The sequence below is a fragment of the Lobosporangium transversale genome (assembly GCF_002105155.1).
Source record: "Lobosporangium transversale strain NRRL 3116 chromosome Unknown BCR41scaffold_13, whole genome shotgun sequence".
NCBI classification, from domain to species: domain Eukaryota; kingdom Fungi; phylum Mortierellomycota; class Mortierellomycetes; order Mortierellales; family Mortierellaceae; genus Lobosporangium; species Lobosporangium transversale.
Window position 1 is genome coordinate 561,635 of NW_019028991.1, and position 21,241 is coordinate 582,875.

The 21,241-nt window shown below is 42.9% G+C and overlaps 10 protein-coding genes across 10 annotated transcripts; 5 read left to right on the forward strand and 5 right to left on the reverse strand.

Moving 5' to 3' along the window:
• Window positions 1–62: 62 nt before the first annotated feature.
• Window positions 63–1,687, reverse strand: BCR41DRAFT_303763 (Biopterin-dependent aromatic amino acid hydroxylase-domain-containing protein; the record flags this gene model as incomplete). The annotated part of the gene is made up of 4 exons (XM_022020731.1): window positions 63–912; window positions 1,011–1,182; window positions 1,311–1,447; window positions 1,539–1,687. 4 exons carry the CDS (start codon window positions 1,685–1,687, stop codon window positions 63–65), a joined length of 1,308 nt encoding a protein of 435 aa, XP_021882630.1.
• A 745-nt stretch (window positions 1,688–2,432) lies between these two features.
• On the reverse strand, window positions 2,433–4,768 carry BCR41DRAFT_380653 (citrate synthase-like protein; the record flags this gene model as incomplete). Its single annotated transcript, XM_022027271.1, has 3 exons — window positions 4,329–4,768; window positions 4,021–4,083; window positions 2,433–3,737 (listed from the first exon to the last, which is right to left on the reverse strand). The coding sequence occupies exons 1-3, from the start codon at window positions 4,371–4,373 to the stop codon at window positions 2,433–2,435; spliced, it is 1,413 nt and encodes a 470-aa protein (XP_021882631.1). The 5' UTR covers window positions 4,374–4,768.
• Window positions 4,769–5,138: 370 nt separating this feature from the next.
• On the reverse strand, window positions 5,139–6,476 carry BCR41DRAFT_385652 (kinase-like domain-containing protein; the record flags this gene model as incomplete). The annotated part of the gene is made up of 5 exons (XM_022027696.1): window positions 5,139–5,427; window positions 5,502–5,672; window positions 6,086–6,103; window positions 6,254–6,318; window positions 6,390–6,476. 5 exons carry the CDS (start codon window positions 6,474–6,476, stop codon window positions 5,139–5,141), a joined length of 630 nt encoding a protein of 209 aa, XP_021882632.1.
• Window positions 6,477–8,097: 1,621 nt separating this feature from the next.
• On the reverse strand, window positions 8,098–9,695 carry BCR41DRAFT_35402 (nucleotide-sugar transporter-domain-containing protein). The gene is made up of 2 exons (XM_022024246.1): window positions 8,396–9,695; window positions 8,098–8,294 (listed from the first exon to the last, which is right to left on the reverse strand). The coding sequence occupies exons 1-2, from the start codon at window positions 9,499–9,501 to the stop codon at window positions 8,255–8,257; spliced, it is 1,146 nt and encodes a 381-aa protein (XP_021882633.1). The 5' UTR covers window positions 9,502–9,695; the 3' UTR covers window positions 8,098–8,254.
• BCR41DRAFT_351248 (hypothetical protein) lies at window positions 9,508–10,961 on the reverse strand. The gene has a single exon (XM_022023768.1). The coding sequence runs from the start codon at window positions 10,847–10,849 to the stop codon at window positions 9,890–9,892; it is 960 nt and encodes a 319-aa protein (XP_021882634.1). The 5' UTR covers window positions 10,850–10,961; the 3' UTR covers window positions 9,508–9,889.
• Window positions 10,962–13,005: 2,044 nt separating this feature from the next.
• BCR41DRAFT_351249 (autophagy-related protein 13-domain-containing protein) lies at window positions 13,006–15,458 on the forward strand. Its single transcript, XM_022023769.1, has 7 exons — window positions 13,006–13,359; window positions 13,442–13,573; window positions 13,656–13,924; window positions 14,005–14,219; window positions 14,467–14,542; window positions 14,637–14,805; window positions 14,909–15,458. Exons 1-7 carry the CDS (start codon window positions 13,153–13,155, stop codon window positions 15,314–15,316), a joined length of 1,476 nt encoding a protein of 491 aa, XP_021882635.1. The 5' UTR covers window positions 13,006–13,152; the 3' UTR covers window positions 15,317–15,458.
• Window positions 15,459–15,818: 360 nt separating this feature from the next.
• Window positions 15,819–17,762, forward strand: BCR41DRAFT_35464 (hypothetical protein). Its single transcript, XM_022024346.1, has one exon. It carries the CDS (start codon window positions 15,937–15,939, stop codon window positions 17,662–17,664), a length of 1,728 nt encoding a protein of 575 aa, XP_021882636.1. The 5' UTR covers window positions 15,819–15,936; the 3' UTR covers window positions 17,665–17,762.
• Window positions 17,763–17,815: 53 nt separating this feature from the next.
• Window positions 17,816–19,106, forward strand: BCR41DRAFT_351251 (D-Tyr tRNAtyr deacylase-like domain-containing protein). Its single transcript, XM_022023770.1, has 5 exons — window positions 17,816–17,869; window positions 17,966–17,999; window positions 18,092–18,325; window positions 18,416–18,559; window positions 18,694–19,106. The coding sequence occupies exons 1-5, from the start codon at window positions 17,861–17,863 to the stop codon at window positions 18,948–18,950; spliced, it is 678 nt and encodes a 225-aa protein (XP_021882637.1). The 5' UTR covers window positions 17,816–17,860; the 3' UTR covers window positions 18,951–19,106.
• A 31-nt stretch (window positions 19,107–19,137) lies between these two features.
• Window positions 19,138–20,219, forward strand: BCR41DRAFT_35521 (hypothetical protein). The gene is made up of 5 exons (XM_022024468.1): window positions 19,138–19,237; window positions 19,374–19,535; window positions 19,708–19,767; window positions 19,822–19,906; window positions 20,013–20,219. Exons 1-5 carry the CDS (start codon window positions 19,235–19,237, stop codon window positions 20,081–20,083), a joined length of 381 nt encoding a protein of 126 aa, XP_021882638.1. The 5' UTR covers window positions 19,138–19,234; the 3' UTR covers window positions 20,084–20,219.
• Window positions 20,220–20,232: 13 nt separating this feature from the next.
• Window positions 20,233–21,227, forward strand: BCR41DRAFT_351254 (hypothetical protein). Its single transcript, XM_022023771.1, has 3 exons — window positions 20,233–20,391; window positions 20,558–20,788; window positions 21,017–21,227. Exons 1-3 carry the CDS (start codon window positions 20,290–20,292, stop codon window positions 21,137–21,139), a joined length of 456 nt encoding a protein of 151 aa, XP_021882639.1. The 5' UTR covers window positions 20,233–20,289; the 3' UTR covers window positions 21,140–21,227.
• The last annotated feature ends 14 nt before the right edge of the window (window positions 21,228–21,241 follow it).

Here is a 21,241-nt window from a genome sequence, read left to right on the forward strand (position 1 = left end):
AATTATAGAAAATATATGTTTATTTTTGTGAAGTATCGTAAAAAGAGAGGCAGAGAAGATAATTAAGCTAGCTTCTCAAGAGCATCCACAAGAGTCAGCATATCAGATTTGATCGATTGAGCATATCGCAAAACCCTGTCCTTCGAGTCCAGGATCTCGATACTTTCAGTATAGGCATTGTATCGTACCGAGAAAGGCCGCTTCAGCGAGCTTGCAAATTCCCGAACCTTCATTTGTGCATCTTTGAACGACTCCGCAACAAAATATACTGGCTGGTACTCTGTAATTGGATACTTTTGCTTTGCAACCTTGGCAGGCTCAAATGGCCGAATCTCGGGTTTACCACTCAAACAATATTCTAGCTCTCCATATGAAGAAAGCAGACCAGCACCATAGGCTCGAAGCTGATCTCCCTGACGACAAATACCAAATTCGACTGTGAACCAGTAAATGGTGGCTAGTTGCTCAATGTCAGAGTCACTTGCGCCTAAGGATGCTAATCCTATTTCTTGTGAGAAATCTGCAAAGTCTGGGTTGGCAAACAGGGGCACATGTCCTAGCAACTCATGGCAGACATCGGGTTCTGGAGTATAGAGAGGTTTGGAGTAATGACGAATGTATTGAGTGGAATGGAAGGCTCTGAACGCAAGCCCGTTTAAGAAATCGCGACTGGTCAGCAAGCCCATCACTGGCCGCAGCGTAAAACCAGTGCAATCCTTTAGAAACTTGGAGACTGCGTCGAGCTGAGGAATATTGGAAGGCCCATAGCCACAATTCTGGATTAGCAAAGGAAACACGTATTGGTGTTCACGGCAGGCATGAGTTGGGAACATGGTGATTAACTTGTTGAAGACAGTGGACCAGGTATCGATCTCAATCTGTGTATACTCGACGTGTGGGATAGGTTGGCCACTATCTTTCATATTAAACTGATAGTTAGTTGTAGAACGTGTTAAAATGATACCAAAGATGAAAAAAAGCAGCCTCATAGGCTGAGAAAGAGAACGTACGTCCTATAAATCTTTGCGATTTTTGTAATTTCTGAACGGCGAGCACGATAGGCTGCATCCTTTGCACCAGGATGGTCGGCTTCTAGTTCTTCTCCCATTTCGAGAACCTTGTCTGCGAAGGTATCTAAGTCAACCATCTTGCGAGGGAACCATGGTGTCGATTCAGATAGTTCTGTTGTTATTTTTCAATCAAATACAATTATGTGGCAGATGTTATTAATAAGATGTAAATGAGGAAAAAAAAAGAAATCGAACATCGAAGGCAGATATGATCCTCACCAGAGCTCCCGGCGACAGTACCACCTCCTGTGCCCACGGTATGGACTTGTTTAGCAAGGTTTTCGAGCGACTTTGATACTTCAGCTACTTGCTCAGCGCCTGTAGCGTCAAAATCAACAAAGAAGTCGTAGTCCCATTCGGATGTCCTGCTTGGACGCCTAAAATGGAACAGCGTGAAAGAGAGACGGTTATACGCCTCTTTAAAAGGAAGCAGTATCAAAAACTTTAAAAAAAAGATATTTCTTTTACGATTCAATCCGAGTAAGCGAAATATTCATAGCCTTGATAGCAGCAAGGCATTCATCAAGGGCACCGACTTTATCTGTGATGGAAAAGTGAATGGTAGTCCTGGTGGGAGTGAAGGTGGCATTGGTGCACTTGTGAAGTGTTGAGCTCATGTTGGTCAGTCAGTGTCTGCTGTGTTCTTGAAAGAGGTGAATAGCACAAAGATGTGGGAAATTTGAGCGATAGGGTGATATCATTTTATGTCTTTCTTCCCACACATGCCCACATGATGCATTGGCACAGATTGGTTGCATTATCTACTCACTCACAGCCAAGTTATGGTAAACGTAATTTAAGAAAAGAATAAAGGCTCAATGTCAGTTATCTGAGGCTTCCTGCCATGTAGCGGAATCATTAACAGGCTCCACAAATCCACAGAATGGATTGTAGAACTGCAATGATATCCTCCTAGCAATGATGCCGGATCATCAACCATTGATATGTATGATTAATATCATTACAGTCCTAGGTTAAATACTAAGACTAAAGAGCCAATCTAGGGCCACGGGAGATGGTTTAATTTATAGCTCTGTGACTTGAATCTTGTGCTCTATGCATTATGAAGGCCATTCATTCATTGTGGGGTCTAAATTAAAATAGACCGTCAATTTGAGTACATTTCGAATTTCAAGTCCCAAGCCATTACAAAAAGGCAGTCTACAAATGTAGCTTTTAATGTTTTTTTTTGTATATGATAAAGGCCAATCAATAGACACTAAAAGTAAAGGGACTAAGTAAGACTTTATTTTATTTTATTTTGTTTATTTTATTTTTTATTATTTTTATTTTTTATAATTTTTTTTATTTTTATTTTTATTTTTATTTTTATTTTTATTTTTGTTTTTATTTTTATTTTTTTTACTTGGCAAACATGGCCTTGATAGCAGCCGTCGAGTATGACTTGGGGCGCTCCAGAGGCATGCCCAAAGCGCGGTCCCAGATCAACTGAGACAGTACTCCGAGGCCACGAGAAACACCAAAGAGAACAGTATAGAAATCTTGTTCAGTCAAGCCATAGGCAGACAAAAGGACACCCGAGTGGGCATCCACATTGGGCCAAGGGTTCTTGGTCTTGCCATGTTCAAGAAGAATGCTTGGTGCGACAGTATAGATTTGAGAGACGAGCTTGAAGAGGGGATCGCTGGGGATATGCTTCAAAGCGAACTCACGCTGACAGGTGTAGCGAGGGTCTGTCTTACGAAGGACAGCATGGCCGTAACCAGGAACAACTTGGCCGCTCTTGAGGGTCTTCCAGATATACTCCTTGATGGTCTCATCTGAGACATCCTTGCCTCCAAGTTCTTCGCGCATCTTAGTGATCCAACGGAGGACTTCCTGGTTGGCGAGGCCGTGGAGTGGACCTGCTAGTCCGTTCAGGCCTGCAGCAAAGGAGAGGTAAGGATCCGAGAGAGCGGAGCCGACCAAGTGGGTAGTATGAGCTGAGACATTGCCTCCCTCATGATCAGAGTGGATAGTAAGATAGAGGCGCATCAACTCAACAAATTCCTTATTTTCACCATATCCAAGAAGGTTGGCCAGATTGGCAGCATAGTCCTTATTGAGATCAATCTGAGCGACTTTGGCACCGTTTCTGAAGACGTTTTGGTAGATGCGGCCAGCAATGTTAGGGAGCTTGGCAATGAGGTCCATCGAATCCTCAAAAGTGCTGTCCCAATACTCCTGTTTATTGACGCCCTGTTGGTAGGCCTTAGCAAACTGAGACTCGTGCTGGAGGGCTGTGACGGCCAAGGAGAACTGAGACATGGGGTGCAGAGTGTTGGGGCATCGGTCGAGCAAATCTTCAACAAAGGTAGGAAGACTGGCACGAGCAGCCCACTCGGCAGAAAGGTCGCGAACCTGTTCAGTAGTAGGGACCTCACCAGTGACCAACAGCCAGAAGAGAGACTCGGGAAGAGGTTCACTACCACCTTCAGCAGATGGGAGATCGCGTTGGCACTCTGGAATAGTCTTGCCGCGGAAGCGGATACCTTCCTCAGCATCAAGAACGGAACCCTCCCAGATGAGGCCCTTAATCCCGCGCATGCCTCCATAGGCCATGTCAACAGTGGTCTCACCCAAAACTTTGTTACCAAGCTCGGCCTTAACTTGTTTAACCTCCTCGCGCTTCTCAGGGATCAACTCACGAAGGCGATCCTTCAAGCCCTAATGACCATAGAAATAAATATGAAAGTATCCCATTGGCGCATAGGACAGACATGATGAGTATGTATTGCCTAGGATCCTTTTATATCTCGTATAGTCTCTCCCTTCTGTTTCCTGATCTCCTAACCATATCACCCACTATATTTTGAATATGCTCCCATATGCCGCGATTCTTAAAATTATTATTATCTATACACGCCCCCATGTCGTCATCTATAATGTCGTTATCTCCTGCTTCTCCCGTTCAGATCTATGTCGAAATTGATGTACTTCACTAACGCACCTGGGACTTAGTAGAGTAAGCTTTGATGGCAGAGGCAGCAAGGGTATTGTGACGGGTAGCAACCTAAAAGAGAAAAAGAGTTAGTGAAAGAGGTCAATTGTATCGTTACAGTTCCAAACATAGCCTTCATTGCGATGGAATGGCATAGTGTAAGTAGAATGATTGAGACAGATAAATGAGAACAGGTTCATCACTCTCAAGACGAACAAAGTATAGACAATGATCGGCGATAACAACAGTTTTTCAATTTGAGAACACACTTCGATACCGAAATGTTTAGTGCATGAGCACCATGAATGTTTATGTACCTTGGTAAGGCCAGGAAGACGGAAAGCGGCGCGCAATGAAGCCATAATAGTGAAGAATTAGAGGTTATTGAGCGAGTTTGTGAAAGGAGAGTGAATAAAAAAGAGAAGTGGGTGGGACAGGGAAAATGGAAGAATAACCAGAGCCAAGGAGAGGCGGCTTTTATAAAGTTTTTGTGGTTTCAAAAGCGGAGATTCGATGTGATAATCCCTTCAAATGATGTTGCAAACACACCCTGATGTGAACATCAAGTCGTGCATTCCTCACGATTGACGCTCTGTATCTGCTTCTTATTCAAACAGAGGATGTTTCGGTAAGAGGCACTCAGTAATTCCTTTGATGTCTACTGTTTTAAAACTTCTATTCCAATCTTTAACTATAATCATTTGCTCGTAGCGGTTATTTGTTGTCATAGTTTGATGATTTATTCTCGAATTACATTATGTGAATATTTTGCAAGAAGTTCATTTCTTGTCATCGTGTACATCATGTAACGCATGCAATATTTTGCAATCGCAACGATCAATAATGCAACGTCGGTTACCATAAAAGGCTCTTCCCCGCTTTCACAAACGGTCTCTGTGGGCATTAAATCACATGACTAGTCTCATACTATGATATGTCTGGTACGTGCTCCATCGAGCCTGTCACAAATGATATGTTGGATACTGCTGCCACGGTTGGATCAGTAGGCTGCCTGGGACTTGTTCGAGCTAAATGCCGTACACAGAAAGCCGCTGTCAGAACTCTCCAACTACAAAATAAATGTTTTACTCAAATATAACAAAATAAACAAAACGAAATAATAGAACTTAACTGCTAACAGCTAACGTTTGTTCTGTTCGTAGACGCTTCTTAGTGCGCGATGAAGCCTCATCCTGCTGTACAATGCTTAAATGTTGCAATGACTTATGCCAGTGAGGCAGCACGTTACCGCGGTACTCTTGTTGAAGCCAGGCTAGATCATTTTGAATCCACTCAGATTGAAGAGCGTCATCAACGCTCCAGCGTTTCTGAGGATCAACATCAAGCAGATGAGTTATCAGCGTTTTTGCCTCAGGGCCTATATCTTTCCAGTGGCGTGCTGGGAACAGAAGATTACTATCAAAAAAAACAGTAGAACAGATAAGATCCTCTAGTAAAGGAGTATTATTTGAATGTGAATGCATCTGTACCTGTGCTTCATCTTGTAACACATCGTCTTTTCGTCATCGAGTGCATAGTTAGCTGTAAATGGGTGAGTTCCTGAGATAATGACATACAGTGTTATCCCTAGGCTCCAGCAATCGGCAGAATGACCATAGCCTAGCCCTTTTGTGTATTTGGCATCGAATACCTCGGGCGCCCTTTTGAAAATACGGTAAATATATCATGTTAGGGATTATACATGCAAACACTTTGTCTTATGGTATTTGCCTATATGCCATCATCCACGTACATGTAAGCAAAGGTCCCACACATGGTACTCATCAGGCCTTCGTTATCCAGCTCGCGAGCCATTCCGAAGTCAGACAGTAGCACCCTTGAGTACTTTGTTGCAGATGTCAAAAGCAGATTTTCAGGTTTGAGATCTATCTCACATTAAAAGCATGTTAACTTTGGTCTATCGCATGAAAATTAATCTGTATCTTACAATATTGAAAAAAAAGTCTTTACCGCGATGAGAAATATTCATTTTGTGCAGATGCTATTCATTATGTGAAGTTAGCAAGGAGGAGCTAAAGACGATAATATTTAAAAATACAAGATGAATACTTACTTGTAACGCTTGAAGAATCTGATAAATAACAAATTTTGCTTCAAGCTCAGGGAGCGTGCCTTTGTGCATGACATACTCGAACAAATCACCACCAGTTAACCTGAATGAAACTACTAGCATTAGTAATAGAATAGTGCCAATGATTTACGAAGCTTAAGCATCACTTACATTTGCATAAAAATATAAATGTAGCGAGTTGTTTTACGAACATCTACCACAGGGGTAATATTAGGCTAATCTGTTGTTAGTAGGAGTAGTAGTCATCTTAAAACTCAAATCTCTACATTCCAGCACCACAACCTACGTGATTAGCACTCTGTAAAATGACGACTTCCTTCTCAATATCTGTTCCTCCAGAATGCTCAGGGGTGCCATATCGAATCCTATCCATGATTTTGACAGCTAACTGAACTTTTGTTTTACGATGAACTGCCACATACACTTTAGCAAACGTTCCTCTATCATAGAGGACGATGGGGTTTTGATTATTACAAGTTATGTACTGTACTCCATGTCAATATTATCCAAGACCTTGAATGTGAAAAATAATAATAATAATAATATACTTACTTCCCTAGTGTGCGGGGAAGAAGCTGGTACGATTTCTCTATTGTCTATTTTTATGCAAAACATTATTTATTTCCTTAACCATTACATATCGGGGAAAATAGCTGCAAACTAATGGCTGTGCTCTCACCTCGATCTCAGGATCATCGTGCCCTGGTATCGTTTTCAACGTGTCTTGAAAAGCAAAGTCTATCACCTCAATTGGTACGAGATTAGTCTAGTAACAAGCATTTATGTTGAATCAGCTATACGGATACGGCAGTAATGGGACGCAAACATACGATGGCTGCCTCGGACCCTAATTGAGTCGCCATGCGAAAGTACAATGGATTCTCCTTTGCCGATAAGCCTCCCGTTCCCTTTATTTATGCAAGGCATTAATATGTTTATGTTGTTGTTGGTTAAAGGGCTGTAGCATGATACATGAAATTTCCCTAAGAAAGCATGATCGAAACGAACTTACAATAGGTGCCATTGGTGCTTGTGTCCTGCACATTTGAAACCTGTCAGCAAAGAGCCAGATATACTTGGAAAATAGCAGATTAATATATTTCTAATAATTCGCTACCTCACAAAGGACAAGGCCTTCAGATTTCTATATACGTGTTAGGAACATTTGTTTAGACATCCTCTATTGTCACGGTGCTTCTCAGGGTCCAGTTGAGTTGATAAAGTTTAACGAACCGTGTAAAATTGACAATGACAGCCCGAGACGGTTTTCTCAGTAAGAACCAAATCACTATCGAAGATAGAAATAGCGGACGTCATATTCAATATATGTTTATACAACGTGTTGTTGCCTTCAAAAAGAATAATTTGTACCATGTGGGATGGCGTCCAATAATTGCTATTTGGCCTTTATGAATGCACAAGCATACTAAAAGCCCATGAAGAGAAAGAGAGAGAGATATCGGACAAGGTTAATGAGGAATAAAATATACTGAACGTAATCGCAAACATACATAATGCAATGTTTAATATCATTTATACCTTCAAGCGTATGTCGATTTATGAGCCACCCATAAAGAGGCTCTTCCTTCTTGGCTTGATCTGGGCTAGGGCTACTATTGAAGGACACATTCTCTGTATGTGGGAAAGTTGAAGTAGATTGTGTTGCCTGAGAAGGTTGCTGCGACTTGTGGTTCGATGGCATGGCAACAAAATGAGGTTTGGGAAAATGAAAAGATCTGAAGGAAGTAGAAAGCCATCAACTAAAAAAGCTAAAATAATGAGCCACGGGCTTCTTTGGGTTTATTACATAATAATACATTTTGGTGGCGCAGATTAACAAATGAGATATTTGGGATTGGCTCCTGAGTTTATTGAGTAAAGATTATGAAGAGGAAGACAAACTAGGACTAAGAAAAAAGAAAGAAAGCCTTTATCTATACATTGTGTGTAGCCTGCGATCTGGTCCTGCAGATCAGAGCAATGAAAGAGCATCGCTCCCATAAAAAGCAGTAATATGAAAAAAGAGGTCGCCAATTAGCAATTCAAGATAATAGGTTCGTGATCTCTTGACTTGCCAACCCATATCAAGCATAATCCGAAAATTCCGAGTTGCCTTATGGAAACCCATTTGGCCAGCTTGTTAGCATCCTTTTATGACGCATACCTCAAAGGCGGCGGCATGCTTTGCCTCCTAAAGACAGCAGAAGAATAGTCGGATAGGTCATAGCGAGGTTAGTCAAAGGACTAGAGGCCTAAGGAGCATATTTATAAGTGAAGCTCCCAATTACTTACTTTTTCCTAGGGCGTATAAACCCAGGAACAGGTGCATCCGGTCGTCCATACAGGAATGTTGCTAAGATTACCACAAGTGTTCCAAGCTGAAATTGAATCGATGGTTCGAAATCAAAGAAATAAACGGAGATTATACCTGAGACGATAATTGACAAAGATGTTGCGAAGCCCTTCAGAATATTATCCGCATACTTGACTACGATTGCAACCAGCAAGCCTCCTAATGCTTGATTGACGATGACCATCCATGTAATAGCAGAGTACCCCTGGAGTATACCACCCTCATAGATTTTCTCCCGATCATAAAACATTGCTAGGAAACTGAACATCGATCCTGAAATCCCGAGTTGCAAGTTGCGCACCCACATGTCGGATTCACTGCCCTTTAAAATCCTTTCAAAATAGCAACCTGCAAAACCAGAAGAAACACAAGATGTCAATACGGCCAGTAGCCCAACTATAGGGTTCTGACTGGTAATTATCTCATCTTCTCCAAAGGCACTGCTTAGAGAGCCGCTGGTCTTGTTCCTGTGATCGCTTGCTATAGCGTCAAGATACTCAGATTCAGCTCCACCGTCTCCAGAAGTGTCGGTTATCGCTGAGTTTTTCCCAGAGCCCACGTTCTGCAGTTGTACCAATGTAACTCCAACCATTAACAAGCAAAGCGAAAGCCATTTTTGCCGCGTTAGCCGCTTATTGAGCATCGCAACCGAAAACATAGCAGTGGAAAGGATTTTCATCTGATAGGTAACTTGAAAGGTGGCTGCCTCTAGATTAGACAAGGCAATGTAAAGAAGATTGTTCTGTAGCGCATACAATCCCGATGGTACCAGCATCTTGAGAATCTCCTGAGGTTGTTCCAAAATTTCCTTTTGGATAATGTAGGTGGTATGAGTGATTGACTTTGCTTTGAAGACAAGTATTATGAAACAAGTGCAAAGCTTGATAATCTCTGCAATAAAAACGGCAGTTGAGGCAAGGTACATAGGTTGATCTGGATCCACCGAGACTCGGGAGTAACGCATCATTAGAACCAAAACGCTATTCTGTAGCAGTAAGACAATCAACGAAAGATGTTTCATTGATATCCCGTAGGCAGCCGCCATGTCATCTATTGAATGTCCAAAACAAATACGGCAGTGATGCAATTAGAGGGTGAGTTCATGATGCTATAATTTGCGATATTAGTCCGCATTCGTTATGTTTGAATGGACCCACAACGATATGTTAGTAGTGTAATGGTTAATGTCGTCTAGATACTCTGGATCCAATAATGGGGATTTTATGAGAACTGAGGGTTGATTGCATGTATGTTAAAAAGCTGCTCTCTTTCATTATCGGAAGCCTTCTCCCCCATTGAGACTAAGTAGATCAATATCATTCATTATCATACGTGGCTCATTGTCGCACTATTTCGACCTTCCATCCGAATTCCCACGAGCGTCGAGCAAGCTGAAGTAGCACCTCCTAGGGATAGGATCCGTTTGTTGTGAACTAAATAAAAAGAGACTTACGCCGTCCTAGTCCGCTCTGACGGTTTATTGTCGGCAGAGGCCCCAACTGTTTTTCGTTGCTCATGTATGGGTTTCGCCCAGTCTTCTTGGTTGAAAGGGACTTGAAAAGTGCCGGTGTTTGTGCGCCCGTATTTGTTTCAAATGAGTTTTCTGAAGCAGATTTTGCGATTGATGCTCCTGTCTCTCCATGAGCGTTTGATGATGCAGAAGGAGATATCATTACAGTGTCCGAAGGATGGTCCGAGGAGATCGAAGGCGAGAAAGACGATTTTAGCGGGGTGTGAGGTCGATACTGCAATGGGCTGCTGCCAATGTGTGTACTGAGGCTACCATTAGAAGGAGCTAGACTGGTTTGACTTCCTGTAGAGTTGGTCCCTCCATTGCCGTAGATACTACTACTTGAATAGTGGACGGTCCCTGGGCTGTTTGGGATAGTGAAGTATTCTGCTCTGGCGCTCGAAGGAAAGACGATCCTTGTATGTGACGGCGTGCTAGTATTGCTGCTACTGTTTCTGGCCATAGCCAGAAGTGCGTCTTGTTTCATGGAATATAGACGTGCATCGCTTGAAGCTGAATCGCTTGAAGCTGAATCGCTTGAAGCTGAATCGCTTGAGGATTGTGTTCCATGTGTTGTGTCGCCCAGGGATGTTGTGGATGAGAAACCTTGATTTGAATGAGTGTGATGCTGTTGCGACAGGTCTAGCAAGATCTGATCAAGTGCAGCCGTGGATGGCGAGACAACTTGGAGCTCCGGGCTGCTGTTTGGTTGTTGCTCACACTGCAGCTGCTGTGGCTGTGTCTGTATTGGATGGAGTAGGCGCTGCGGAGACTGGGGCTGGGTATGGTCAATGTTGTTGCTCCGAGTGCGAGGCCGTGTGCTCCCTGTTGGAAGGTCAAGGTGGCTCTGAGGCTCCAAGGAGGAAGGAGATGCTCCAGACATATATAGCGCTGTAGACGGTTCTTGGTATGGAGCTACAGATGACTGGAAAAGAGAGAAAAGAAAGGCGGAGGAACAGGAAACAAGAAAAGATAGATTTATAAGAGAGTGATTTAATAACAATAGAAAGAGAGAAGGCTTCGATGCATTTTTTTTTTTTTTGGTCTTAGTTACTCCACATTGCAACAGAGGGAAATTGCTTTACACTATCCCTAATCAGGGAAAGCGTGCATGCGTGTGCATACGGTCACCAAGCATCCTGGATCGCCGATACTCCTACAATGCTTACTCCTCATTGTGGGCTAATTCTAGGGATTTACTCCATTCATAATATGCATAATCGTCTTTCATCTTTATTGTTATCAGTATGTAACCAAGATAACCCACACTTTTGAAAGTAAAAGAGTCGATCCCTCACAATGTGGCAAGAAAGATGTCAATCCCAGAGATAAAAGGATCAGATGTGCATAATGTACCCCGAACATCTCACAGTTGTCTTGAATATCAGCACAATCCACTGCAACTTGAGATGAGTACTAGGGAAACGATTCCTAGCCGACCAACCTATGAAGGTACTCAGCTCGTTCCTGTGCCCCGGGGCGGTGATAAGCGAGCATTGAACGATCTGGTATCTATGATTAGGAAATACCTCTAGGGTGTCATCTACCTTGCTTCTGAAATTCGGCATACATGTGATGGAGTCATTGCCATTTACTTCGAGCAACTATCAAGGAATGGCATCCAAAACAAAATAGGGAAGTGCTCGGACAGGTTCTGCCTTTAGGTGTCCCATGAGGATGTGTATCAGAATGATAATGACCTATACTGACGGCTGGGGAAACCCTATAGCCATGTTTTTACAGACGTTTCACAATATGTGAACGATTGCAGATCTCTATCAAACACTAAATCCTCTGATGATCTCAAGCTTCATCAGTAAAGTAAAAGACGTTTAGCCAATCATAGACTGCTCCAAGACCAGGAAAGAGATATCTCATCTAGCACCCACTTCCTTGAACGCTATTGTGATAGAGAGGGTAGCTGTAACGAAAGTCTATTCCAAGGAAAGGCCACAGAACCCTCCTGCGCAGGTACAATGCCCATGCTCATGGCTCGCTGGTATATGCACTTCTGCGTATCCAGTGAACGGTGCTAACACTATCAATACTTTCGTAGATTCGAATCCGAAAGAACAAAGGCCAGTCCCTTGCAGCTATACTTCGGGATTGACTCGACAGTTCCTGCGATCGAGGGTTTTTTGCTCCTCAACAAGGCTGCTGGCAATCGTCGGAAGATTACACCAATATCATCGATGGAAGACAGATACATTCGTCGAGACCTGGTTGAAAAGCGCCGATTTGGAAGCGATGTGCCAAGGTATTGTCAGTCCAGCACTTTCAGGTATGCCCAAATCGAGACTTTCTTGAAACGGTATGTATATATGGCTTTCAAGTAAGGGGCCAGGACCAAATTTCTTACGGGTGTTGAAGGTTATGACAAGGAACAACCCAAGAAACAGCGATCATACAGGAATAGTACAATAAAAATGCATCTTCAAGAGACCAAAACCACTTAGATCTACAGGGACAAGACTTTTTGCCCGTCGATTGCTACAGACGCAGCGATATTCTTCGTGGGTCCATCAAGGTGGACGGCTTCCTCCACCAGCCTCTAGCCTACAAACAAAGGAGCTGAAAGCGGACAACTTAGACGACTGGACAAAGGTAGGCTCTCTCCCCGCACCACTTCAATTCTCGCAGGCACAGACGACTTCCGGATCAAAGTGCTGTAGCTAGGTCTCAGGGAAGCGTTCATCGTTGGAGTATGTGTCTTATTGCCAGGGTCCATCCAGGCCAAGGAAGGCAGCGGCCATGTCAGCACGATATGGCCAACGTCATCCGCCATCATCTCATCCACCAACAGTGGCCTTTGTACCTGCAGCTCAAGAACAGCCAAGGATAGTATTCTTAGATGAACAGCACTGGCCCTAGCAGTAACAGCACAGGCAGTGGTCGCAAGCGGCAATCGAGACAGGTGGCTCTGATATTAAAGTGTGAAACGCAATTAGAACCACCATTGTGCTGTTCCCTTTTTAACAAGGAATGACAATGTCATGCACCGGCTTTGTTGTACCACCTCTTAATATATTGAATTGTCCTCTTTCCTTCCATCTCCATATACCCTGACTCTATTCTTGCCCTTCGATGTCGCTCCATTAACCATCTAGCTTCAAGTGACTGAAAAGAAAACGCGAGCGAAATTCTCCTAGGCCTGCGCCCCTCTTTTAGACCCAAACCATACCACTCATGAATAGACACACAAGCATTTCTTCATACTATCAGTCCAGCTCAAAACCAAACTCACTTGTTCCATTCTCTTCCGACACATCATCGTCACCGTCTAATTTATTACAGTCTCAGCGTCAACCGAGTCAGCAACCACCCCATCACCCCGCTCCAATGCAGCAACCTCCTCCACCACCAAGAAACCAAAAGACCGACCAGATCCTTCAGGTACTCTTGTACTGCTTGTTCTCTGGATCAGATATCAAAATCCAATCTATTAACACGCGCTCTTTGAACCATTTTTCGCCAGTACTTTTATGTAAAAGTCATCCAAATTGTAGTTCTGGCTCGTGTGACACATCCGGATTATTATACTGGTAGCAACACACCTAGGAAAGGATCCTTGCGGGGTACACCATTAGTAAAAAAGACAAGCAAATGGGTAGGTCTAGTATAGGATGCTTTTGTTCATGTTCTATCTCACTGATACATGTGTTGACAGCTTTTATATCCTGAATAAACAGTTCAATTTGGAGCTAGAGGACCTAGATATTTACAAGGAAGATGCCAAATTCTGGAGGACGATTGCTATCACAGAGTCTCCGCCAGCCATGCTGGTTGAGCTGCTGTTAGACACTTCAGAGCTTTCATCAAATCAAATGTTAGTATTAGTGGACGAAAACAACCGTAAAAACAGGGTTGATATTGCAGGATCATCGACAGCTTCTACTCCGCTAGGCCAAACTAGAATGCGACGAAACATTATACTCGAATCTTGGTCCTTGTCACTCAGGTATTTGCACTATAGCTTGACGACCCTGGACCTCAGTGATGGATTAAATTATTAATAGATGTAGCTTTTCTCCCTTTTAGTAATACTCCTCCAGAGCCTGTCCCAGAGCCACCTGTCGTGTATAAAAAGTCAATTATATTTTTCAGGTCATTATTTGCATACATGCGTCTCTTACCTGCCTATCAACTATATCGCCGTCTTCGGAAGCAGAACCACCCACTGAAAATTGGGTTTCGAGTTAGCAGAGGTCACAGTCCTGAAGAAAGTATATTTCGAGATTCCGAAATTGGGATTGGTAAGGATACTTGCGAAATGTCGCTTTCTGCCCACGCATGCTTTTCTATTATTTGCTTCTAGTTGGCAACGTGATATACAGAGCGGTGCATAGAGTGTATCGTATACTCTTACTTTAATTGGACTTTGACGCTACAGTCGTTCGAATTTTGTTCCGCTGAAGAGATGAAAAAATGGTAATATTTCGACATGGCAGTAACAGTATTTCCTTTTGGATTTTCATGATTTCATGGCCTCTTTTATCATAGAGGTACCATTGATCGAAGGAGAGACGCGGCCTAAGCTGGCAGAATATCGTTTTGGTCAAGTGGAGACATCTATTGGGTAAGACATTATTGTTTATTAGACAGTAAGTAGTTAGCTTATTGATCAAGTCCAATTTATTTTATATTATTGATATCAAATTCATGGTCTATAGGGCATTTTCCCTTAAAGTCACTTATCGATGTAATTGCGAGTTTAATGTCGATGAATCTGAAGCTGTTTTGAGCTCCAGATTTATAGACATGGACGAAAATTACTTTACACCAACCGTTGCCACTCATTCACAAGAGCCGCCTAGGTTGATGAGGCAGCCAAGCTTGGATGTAAGTTGTAACCCTAAACTCATCAGCTTTGTGCTCTGTAATAATGGGTTTTGGCTTTTATTCAACTGGATCCCTGATATATTGGTGTCTTGTTTATATGTAGAATCCACAGCGCCGAGCACTGTCATCAGTACCTTTGGTACAAAGGCCTACTAGTGAACTATACAGTTCGGGAACTTATTCTGATAACGCTGTTCCAAACTTTCGGCCTCGACGCAACAGCGCACAATCATTACAAATGCGGTCCGGTGAGAATTCGTCTTCGCAATCGTCAGTGTCGTCCCTAGGCACCCGTATGTCGCGGCGGGGCTCAAGTGGCGCCTCAGGAGGACTTATAGCTTCCATGGATCCTCAAAACCCCACTGGTACTCCACCTTTTTCTTTAACGCACGGAGGACATGCTCTTGTGGCGAAGCATTATGTTGATCCTATAGCAGAAAGCCCTCCCTTCAAGATGGGGGTAAAGTACAATAGTAGTAAGACCTTTTGGAGCGTATCCGTTTGTTCATAGCTTCTAACCTTCAATGCTTTTGTTATCCTCCATAGGCAAGTCAACCTGATAACCGTAGAAACCTCTCATCTACTTTCTCGCCGTTCAAATCACCTTCCTTGTCATCTTCACCTTCACCATCGTACCTTGAAGCATTACCATCCTCTCTTTCCTCAAAACCGTCTTCTATTCATCTAAATCGCTCTCCATCCTCCTCCTCTATGCATCGTGGACAGTCTTCTCAGCAAGGATCAGGATCACTCAGTTCAATCCCAAAATCAGGCAGTATCTTGGCGGGAAATAACTCTGGAGCGTCGTTTAGCATCCCTAACGCAGGAGCCAATCTCTTGTCTACTTCAGCCAAGAGCAATGCCTCCTCGACTTCTGCTCCTCGTGTAACATCAAGCTTCGGCCATCGTCATGATTCCTCCAGTCGTCGAGCATCAAGCGAGAGCTTGCCTAGTGGAAGAGGGAACCGCAATTCTATAATAGGCTCTTCTGTAAGCAAAAGTAAATGTTACAGATAACTTCTTGACAAGCAGCCAATTTATTACGTTCCTAATGTTGCTTCAAAACACACTTTTTGCTAGTCTCCATTCCAACTTACTCCGGACGATGACGATGTAAATGCTTTTGTGCAGATGCTAGCAGCGCCAGAGCCACTGAAGCTCTTTGGAAAAGCTGGGAACTCCAGCCTTGGGCCATCTTTTACGTCAGGAGATAGTCTTTCATTCTCAACGCTCAGAAACAGGACAGCGCTAGACCGATTTCAGCAACTTAAGCAGAGTAATGCCAATCTGTCAGACTCAATGTCTGCAAGCCAATTGATTACCAAGGAACAGCAGCAAGCGGGGTGTTCAACGCCTTTGGCAATCGCAACAGGACATCTCAATAGACAATCGGCTGTGAGTGATATGGGTCCCAATAGCTCCAGTGGTGCTCTGTTTAGTTCTTCGGCATCATCAAATGTAAATAGACATTCACAGTCATTCTCGCACCAGCCACCAACGCCCTCTCCTCTGCATTCTGAAATCCCAGTCCATCCCCAATCGAGTTCTCAGCCACTTCAATCTCGGTCGACAGCCGGTTCAAACAGTAGCGGAATAAGGAGGCAGTCCTGGTTGATAGGAGGAAGCAGTAGTAGTGTTGGCAGCGCCAGTGGGCCTCAGCAAGACAATTATCTTAAGGGTCTCAATGTAGGCAGTATTGCTTTCCGACATGGAAGTCTGGATCAACGAAGGAGCATTTTAGATATGGAGGAAGCAATGGATCGGATGACTGTCGCCACTCCGGAAGGCATCGCTTTTGGATCATTTCCAGAGGATGTCCATCATCAGCATTCTCTTTATTCCGCCCCATTAGATGCGGAACGAGATAGGAAAAGCTTGGTTGCTAACATCTACCCAATCTTAGATTTACCTTTTGGGCCTGATCCAAGGCCGATTCCATCACATATGAGCGGAGAGATAACCAATAGTAGTCGGCCTAATCGATTGCTACGGTTAAATAATGGATTGAATGGGACAGGCTTTACGTTACCAAGGCTTCGTACGCGCGCGCCAGATGATAATGAGCCTCTGAATGAAGTGAACCCTACAGATATCGGCAGTAGCCAACGGGGCGAACGGGACAGTCATGGTGATGATGACGAGGATGAAGATGAAGAGGGTGATATCCAAGAGATAGGATTGAGGGGTGATCGGAGCTATAAGCATGAAGCAAATACATGTATTAATGACGACGACGACATGCTGTTCATCATGAGCGAGCTAAGTCCCACTTCAAATTTTGGACAGGAGCCTATCATGACAGCGGTTGGCGGATCTCATGATCGAGCGATGCTTCCTTTAACAGGTGCTATGTTGAATTTGCGATCACAATCACAGTCTCCTTCCTTAGGGCCCCATGGCGGCTCTAGCAATGGGGGCACGCCTTCATCATCATCTCCTCACCTTCGGATCTTTGGCAGGAATACAATCGGTCATAGTGGCAGCAATGTTGGTGCAGCAGAGAGTAACAACAACAATAGCGCCAGCAATAGGTCTGGCAGTGCTCACCATAGCCGAGTTGGTTCGAGTAGCGGAAGCAATACTAATAACCATAACAGTTTCGAAAACCTGGGCTTATTGCGTCGACCTGGATCAGGTTCGGGGTTTGTGGACGACTTCAACTTGCCTTCAGCATCTTCAACGCCCCCGCCTTTCCCTGGATTTGTAGCTGGCGCAAGTATAGGTACATTTGATGCTGTATTAGAAGGGAGGCAGATGAGCCGTGGAGGCAGTGAGCGCGACATTGGTAGTGGTGCCAATAGTGGTGGCCACAACAGTTTCCATTCTGACTCTCGCGGAGGACGTATTGAAGGGTGGTAGATTATCATCATTCAAATATCTATAACCTTAATATAATATTAGCTTTGTATAAAATCATATATTCCTTTATATCTTGAAATCAGGTTTTCTACAGAAGAATAATGGTGCCACAGTCACGATGAAAGCTGCGAGATGATTGTTCTGATCATTTGAACACTTTGCTCCATTGCTTGCACCTTCATTTCCAATACACACAATGAGAGCTGTGAGTATTTACTTTTTTGACTTGCAATAAACTTTGACAACTATTTTAAGAATTCACGGTCTTATAATAATACTGCGAATACATTTTTTTTGACAGGTACTACAAAGAGTCCTTCAAGCAAGTGTGGAAGGTGGGGATGGGGGCCAGTATAACGAGATATTATAATGGTTTATCAGTGATGAAGACTTTCATTTTTCACTAATGTCCAATGTGTACCTGTAGTAAATGGTCAACAGATTTCAAGCATCAAGCAGGGTATCTGTGTCTTAGTTGGGCTTTCTGTCGATGATACGTCCGCAGATATTGACTTCATGGTGCGCAAGCTCCTTAATGTACGAGTGTTTGATTCCAACATGAATGCTCTAGCAGGAGCAACAACAAGTTTGCAGGACGAGAGTGCAGCACCAAAGATGTGGGCGAAGAGCGTCGTTGATATTGAGGGCGAAATTCTTTGTGGTAAAATATATATATATATATATATAAAGAGGACAGATGAGTTTAATGTTCTCGATTCTGATTTTGCTTGTTTTCTCAATGAACCACTAGTATCACAGTTCACGCTCTATGGCCAGGTTGTCAAGGGAAGCAAACCCGACTTTCATATGTCTATGAAATCAGAGACGTCTAAGCAAATGTATCACGACTTCTTGGATCGACTCAGGAAAGCATACAAAGCAGAGCGAATCAAAGGTAGGTTTAAATAAGAGTATCAACAATAGCAGCAATAAGAACAACGAAAAAGAGGCTGAAAAGTTTTGAGAAGGTGATTAGTTTTGTCCTTCTATTTACTTCTTGCCTCAATTAATGACTTATGTTCTATCCAGATGGAGAGTTTGGTGCGATGATGCTGGTCAACATTGCCAACGATGGGCCTGTAACATTGGAGCTGGATTCAAGGAAGTTTGAGTATATTCCTGTTACCAACCAGCCTTCTGCGCGGAGGATCAAAGGTTCCAAGGTTTTAAAAGCGACCAATTCGCAAAGCCCTATAGATGCGTCAGATAGCACGAGCGTCGTCAGCGTAATCAGCTCCGTGGACACAAAAGCTGAGGACATGGAAGAAAAGGCACCAGCTTCCTAAGGATAAGCTATCCTATTCAGCGTTGGTGTGCGATGCGTCTATTTTATGGTTCCCACATTCAGAGCAAACATTTTATAGAAGTTTTACCTGCTTGAGGACAGGGTAGAGGATCACACAGAATTAGATTTAGAAAATAAAATTTGGGTAACGTCAGCGTGTTAAAAGTGACTGGGAAAAACGCGTATACCTGTAGGTTTACGCATGCATTTAGTTATTCATTCCAACATTTCAGGGAACATTCAAACCACTCTTTTTCTTAAAAACATTCATAAACACATCTCATCATGGTATGATGCTTGTTGAGGATCCAACCAAACTATAAGAGCTTGGATAAAGGAATAATATTCTTCTTGTGATGTAAATACCTTGGATGTTAGGAAATCTAAGTTATGTCCTACTCTATTCAATTGTATCTCCAACTAGTCTCTTCGCCTCGCACCTTCAAGCAAACCCACTACTGCGGGATCTGCTTCAGTCTTCGACACATCCAACTCATATGGTCTTCACGATACAATGCGCTTTGGTATGAGGCAGATTGCAAGTGAAGTTACAGCCAAGCACCCTTTGGAGAACCGACTAGCTGAGGTACGACCAACGAAGAGATAAAATATGTATCTTTTTTTTTTTTTTTTTTTTTTTCAAATGATCTCTTCGACCTTGATCCATCGCTGTTAAAAAAACGACTCATGTTTGCGTGACTTACTAATGGCCTGTAAATATACGACATTTGATGAATGGTTGAACTGCATTATGGTAGTGGGAGAATACACAAGAAGACCTCAAGATGAGCTTGGCCCGCAATATGTATGGAATGCATGCACCTATTAAGATGGCCATGGAGCGTCAATTAGTCATCAAAGCCCGTGGGCCATCTATGCTGCCACAACGGTCAAATCTTGGATTGGATATTTTGATGGGCAAGGACGAGACAATTGACTTTGAAGACTTCTTGAATGGTAAGATGATGTGCCCAAAAAAAAAAAAAGAAAAAAAAAGAAGTCGCTCATTGGTATCTGTCGATGAACTAAGTTCTTTTTTTTTGTTCTATCTTTACAATAATAGTTCCCGAAATGTCGACAGAAATGGTGGATCCTCACACTATTATGGAACACCAGATTGGCCTTCGCGTATAAAAAAATATTTAGAGGGGAATTGGTATTAACAAACCAAAGAGCGTCAATAGACAAGTAGCTGGGTCAGAGAAAAGGATTTTCTTCGTTTAAAGAATTCAATAAAAATGACTTTTAGTTCCAACACATTCTCGTGACCATGCGCACAAACCTACCAGTTGTCAGCTTTGTATGCTGCATCATTCTTTTTCACTCATTATTCATTCGCCATGTCTCGTATGCATCCCGAAGACATCAAGGAAGCCTTTGGTCTTTTTGATCCTCAAAACACTGGGAGGATTGAACCAACTGCATTCCAGGCTTTTATTAATGTATTTCCAATAAACGTCGAGGTTTTCGTTCATTTATATCCTTGTAGCAGTATGCCACATGTACTATTGAAAGAGCTGTTTTTTTAATACCCAGTTGTATTTACTTGTCGCACTTGAAAATGCGGATACTTTCACATTGGCTTTTATTCGATTCCCATGATGACAGACATTGGGAGATGAAGAGCTCAAGGCAACCATCCGTTTACCTAACCACCCCATCGATATTAAAGAGTTTACAGATATTATGAACCGCTACAATAGTGATGAGGGCAAAGATCCTGAGGAGCCTTATCGACGCGCGTTTCAGTCTATGAACAAGGACGGTTCTGGACATATTTCCGCGCAAGAGCTACGTGCAGGAATTCAATCTCTCTTGGGACTTAATGCTTTATCAGAGGTAAATATCTTGTGTACCGGATATATATTAAGAGAAAGAAAGAAAGAGAGAAAGAGAGAAAGAAAGAGAGAAAGAGAGAAAGAAAGAGAGAAAGAGAGAAAGAGAGAAAGAGAGAAAGAGAGAGAGAAAAGAAAAGAAAAGAAAAGGTAAAGCCTTTTATTTTGCTACATTAAAAGCTAATTTTTTTTTGTTTTCTCTTTTGCAAAATGTCAACTCTCTCCCTGTTAGGCCGATATTGATGAGATTATTAGAGAGGGTGATGTTTCTGGAGACGGCCGTATTACCATTGAAGAGTTTCTAAAGATTATGCAAAAGAGTGAGAAGAAGCATCGTGGTGAGCACGTTCTCTAATGCTATTGACCAACCAGTAGTGTAATACTTGATATATGCTTATTTATTAAGATTAAATAATAAAAGGGTCCATATAGTCACTTGGGCAAGGATGATGATACC

Bases quoted from the DNA above. Each gene is read 5' to 3' on its own strand.
- BCR41DRAFT_351249 (XM_022023769.1), top strand. From the start codon at position 13,153: ATGAATAGACACACAAGCATTTCTTCATACTATCAGTCCAGCTCAAAA. The intron at 13,360-13,441 runs GTACTCTTGTAC...ATTTTTCGCCAG, and splicing joins AGACCGACCAGATCCTTCAG to TACTTTTATGTAAAAGTCAT. The intron at 13,574-13,655 runs GTAGGTCTAGTA...CTGAATAAACAG, and splicing joins TAAAAAAGACAAGCAAATGG to TTCAATTTGGAGCTAGAGGA.
- BCR41DRAFT_35521 (XM_022024468.1), top strand. The intron at 19,536-19,707 runs GTACGACCAACG...GCATTATGGTAG, and splicing joins TGGAGAACCGACTAGCTGAG to TGGGAGAATACACAAGAAGA. The intron at 19,907-20,012 runs GTAAGATGATGT...TTACAATAATAG, and splicing joins CTTTGAAGACTTCTTGAATG to TTCCCGAAATGTCGACAGAA.
- BCR41DRAFT_35464 (XM_022024346.1), top strand. From the start codon at position 15,937: ATGCTAGCAGCGCCAGAGCCACTGAAGCTCTTTGGAAAAGCTGGGAAC.
- BCR41DRAFT_351248 (XM_022023768.1), bottom strand. From the start codon at position 10,849: ATGTCTGGAGCATCTCCTTCCTCCTTGGAGCCTCAGAGCCACCTTGAC.
- BCR41DRAFT_35402 (XM_022024246.1), bottom strand. From the start codon at position 9,501: ATGGCGGCTGCCTACGGGATATCAATGAAACATCTTTCGTTGATTGTC. The intron at 8,295-8,395 runs GTAAGTAATTGG...TGCTGTCTTTAG, and splicing joins TTTATACGCCCTAGGAAAAA to GAGGCAAAGCATGCCGCCGC.
- BCR41DRAFT_351254 (XM_022023771.1), top strand. From the start codon at position 20,290: ATGTCTCGTATGCATCCCGAAGACATCAAGGAAGCCTTTGGTCTTTTT. The intron at 20,392-20,557 runs GTATTTCCAATA...CCATGATGACAG, and splicing joins CATTCCAGGCTTTTATTAAT to ACATTGGGAGATGAAGAGCT. The intron at 20,789-21,016 runs GTAAATATCTTG...TCTCCCTGTTAG, and splicing joins GACTTAATGCTTTATCAGAG to GCCGATATTGATGAGATTAT.
- BCR41DRAFT_351251 (XM_022023770.1), top strand. The intron at 18,326-18,415 runs GTAAAATATATA...ATGAACCACTAG, and splicing joins TGAGGGCGAAATTCTTTGTG to TATCACAGTTCACGCTCTAT. The intron at 18,560-18,693 runs GTAGGTTTAAAT...TGTTCTATCCAG, and splicing joins CAAAGCAGAGCGAATCAAAG to ATGGAGAGTTTGGTGCGATG.